Raw genomic sequence first — 3550 nt, 5'->3', positions numbered from 1 at the left:
TGTCAACAACAACTATCGGCGGTACTGTTATTTATGACATCGTTCGTGCATTTGTACTGGTTTTAGCTTTAGGGTTAGAGTTAGAGTTATGAGTATTTTTGCCAAATTTGGTTCAATACACTGCCACAAATTTTCCACCAAATTTGGCAAAAATACTCATAACTCTAACTCTAACCCTAAAGCTAAAACCAGTACAAATGCACGAACGATGTCATAAATAACAGTACCGCCGATAGTTGTTGTTGACAAACAACGGCAGTAATTTTATTCAAGGGATATAGATCCCATTACACCGCCACAACGTGGTGTTGATAAATCACAGCAGTAATTGGTTTCACCTCAATAGACGTCAGTGATTGGTTGAAATTACCGAAATACGACAACTTTTAACATGCAATAACTTCGAATATAAAATTTTTTTCTCTGTTCTATAAGACAAAATATACAACTATACGAAGTTTCAAAGTGTTTCGGTAGAAAACACACTAAATAAAAAAAATGGTGTACGCCAAATCAGAAAGATCCGTGGTACCTTCAGCAAGTGGCTACTGCTATAACCACAAGCTGACCCAAAGCCTTGTAAGTGGACTTCGTAAACAGAAACTGAAAGAACCTTGTCGTATCTGCATAAAATCTACGTGTATTTGTATTTGCGGCTGTGCTCCCATTATCGCTTGACAACCAGTGTTGGTTTGTTTACGCCCACGTAACTTAACGGTTCGGCAAAAAGAGCCCTTTAGAATAGATACTAGGCTTCAAAAAGTAAAAATCGGGTTCGACTAAACCTTTTAAAGTGATGCCCAAGTATGGTCACGGTCCAACGCCTGAAACAAGAAATAAAATTTTATACAAGTGCAGGCATGGCTGTGTGGCCATTAGTTTGCTAATCACATGGTTTCGGGTTCAGTGCCAATGCGTTGCACTCTGAGCAATTCTCTTCTACTATAGCCTCGGGCTGATTAAAGCCTTGTGAGTGGATCTAGTAGACGGAAACTGAAGGAAGCCCATTATACACACTAACACACACACATATATGATGACAAGTGATGTATGTTAACGTCCCCGTAACTTAGTGGTTCGGTAAAGAAAAAAAAAGGACTGATAAAATAAGTACCAGGTTTTAAAAAATTAGTACTGTAGTCGATTCGTTCGACTAAAATCCAAGGCAGTGCTCCAGTGTGGTCGTAGTCTAATGACTGAAACAAGATAATATATATGTTAGTAAGATATGTGGAGGCTACCATATTAAACATGGCAGGCAGAAAATAAATTTTAAGGAAATCAATTAAAGGTGTAACATATTACGCATTACATATCTTTCCTAATATGCGTAGACAGCTTTCGGCGACCATGATAGTAACTAATGTAAACATCAGTGAAAAATCCATTTCACCGGTGATTCCGAATAAACATTCCTTGTAATATTACCTCCGCCAGATTTACTCAAACCCTTATTACTTTCCCCATTACGAAGTTAATGATTAGCTTTGTTGAAAGCCGGTAACCAACGACGCTATTGTTCACAAAATCTTATATTACACACGCGCATTAACATAAACCTTTATAAAATGACTAGGTTTCTACAAGAATAAAGATAGCTGAATTAACTTCGTTATAATCGATAAAAGAAATATTAGATCGGCCCTGCCTTCATTCTTGTTCGAACCCGATTGTCTTATAAAGGCTGATGCCAAAGACTAGAATTTTATATGTTTAAAGGGAAGCTGTTAGCTTAGAAATAATTACTATTTTGATGAGGGATTTAGTCTCTACGTGATTGCGTGAACGGTTAGAAATAGCAGTCAAATCAGCCTCCTCCATCTTAAATAATTCCGTTAGATAAATTAGTCACTAGCATACAAAACGTGGTGGTCATGACTGGAACGCTTTTAATCATCGGCCTGCACTAGCAGAGTTGACCTGGTGTTAAAGAACACTTTATATAAGGCGGAAAAGAGTTCGATTGCCGTTATTTTAATTTTATTGGTTACTTCTCTTTCTTTGTTCAACTATAACTCTTACTCAGTGCTTCTCTCTCTCTCTCTCTCAGTCTTCCGTTCCTCTTTTTCTCTCTCTATATATCATCTAAACTAGAAAACCAGTATTTTCTATTGATGTTGTACAAACTGCAAGCTGACTGATACACTACCCAGACGACTATACGCCCAAACATTCTCTTTCTTTCTCTCTCCCTCTCTCTCCTTCACACACACACACATTCGCGTATGTATATCAGTTTATTTTTACGCGTGGGTGTTTACAGATGTGCGCGTAAGTTATTTTTTTAGTAGCATTTCTAGAAGTAATCTTCACCACCACCTTATACCATTACTACGACCCTTTTTTGTGACTGGAGATAACTCTACCGTTGGTAAAAGTTAATTCGCATCATTATCAACCGCATATATTAATAACATTCAGTTATAGACAACAAAAGAGAGGAAAAATCGACCGAAATACCATCGTCAGTAACAACATTAATCAGACAACACCCAGTCTTTTGTAACTCTACTAAACAATTTTAGGTGCGTCTTCACGGACTCTCTCTATCCCGATAGGAATCTACCAAATGAGACATACGCTTCTGTCTATTAAATATTTATTCTCGAAGTAAAGCCCTTGGTCACTTTAGCATTTTCGTCGGAGATTTTCGCGCAAAAAAATTACACAAGAGCGGGACAGAGCAGTTCTCGAAGAGTTTACCATATATGTTGTTAGACCAAGTGATATATGATATAAACTGAAAAAAAAAAAAAAAGGCTGTTAAAATTGTTTTAATAGATCCGATAAAGAATAATTGCAGTTTCACAAAGTGATTTAATCAATATATCTATATACACAATACTTATAAAAACTAAAACGTTATACGTTCTGGGGAAGAAAGTGAAAGAGACAGAAGAATCACAGAGAAGTTGGTACAAAAACTAAACATTCCGAAACGAAGCAATACGAAACGAACAGAAGGCAGCGAGCGGAAGAGACAAAAATTCGCTGCAACCATGAAACGGACCTTGAAAATGCAGTCTAAGAACGAGGCGAAGAAGAGCGATAATGATAAAGACGATGACGACAATGAGAGGGGCAGGTTGAGAGAAAGAGACCGAGAGAAGGAGGCACGGCAGACGAGACAGACGAGGCAAACAAGACAGTCGGGTGAGTCATTTAGTAAAATGAACCCGTTGGAGAAAGCTCGTGCCCTGCTCGGAGGTAGCAGTAGCTACGGCGCCAGCACCCACGCCAATACCAGTGGCAGCAGGAGCAGCACTGCCGCCACCACCAGCGCCACCACCACTACCACTACCACCACCAGTACCAACGACAACAGCAGCGATACCAGTGCCAACGACAACGGTAGCACCAGTGCCAATGCCATGCCGAATGCCGCAACCACGGACAACGAAACACCAGCATCTGCTGACACCGCATCAGATGAAGTAACTTGCCTTGATTATATGTGCGATGCTCACGTTGCTGCAGCTTCTTGGGTAGGTTTGGAGAACATAGAAAGATCGCATATATATATATATATATATATATATATATATATATA

At 39.0% G+C, this 3550-nt stretch overlaps 1 protein-coding gene across 5 annotated transcripts in view; it reads left to right on the top strand.

The window, feature by feature from the left end:
• LOC106874749 (BTB/POZ domain-containing protein 17) overlaps nucleotides 1–3550 on the top strand; it is a 92444-nt gene that overhangs the window by 76282 nt on the left and 12612 nt on the right. The window contains exon 1 of one of the 5 annotated variants that reach the window (XM_014922588.2): nucleotides 2097–3485. The exons of the other annotated variants lie outside the window; for them this stretch is intronic. Within the exon in view, the coding sequence (XP_014778074.1) occupies nucleotides 3000–3485 (486 nt within the window). The 5' untranslated portion in view covers nucleotides 2097–2999. Of the gene's footprint in view, nucleotides 1–2096; nucleotides 3486–3550 lie in introns of those variants that run through there. 5 annotated transcript variants of the gene reach the window in all.

Source organism: Octopus bimaculoides, chromosome 18, assembly GCF_001194135.2.
Source record: "Octopus bimaculoides isolate UCB-OBI-ISO-001 chromosome 18, ASM119413v2, whole genome shotgun sequence".
Taxonomy (NCBI): Eukaryota; Metazoa; Mollusca; class Cephalopoda; order Octopoda; family Octopodidae; genus Octopus; species Octopus bimaculoides.
The sequence above is the reverse complement of the archived record's forward strand: the minus strand, read 5'-3'. Positions and strand labels throughout refer to the sequence as shown.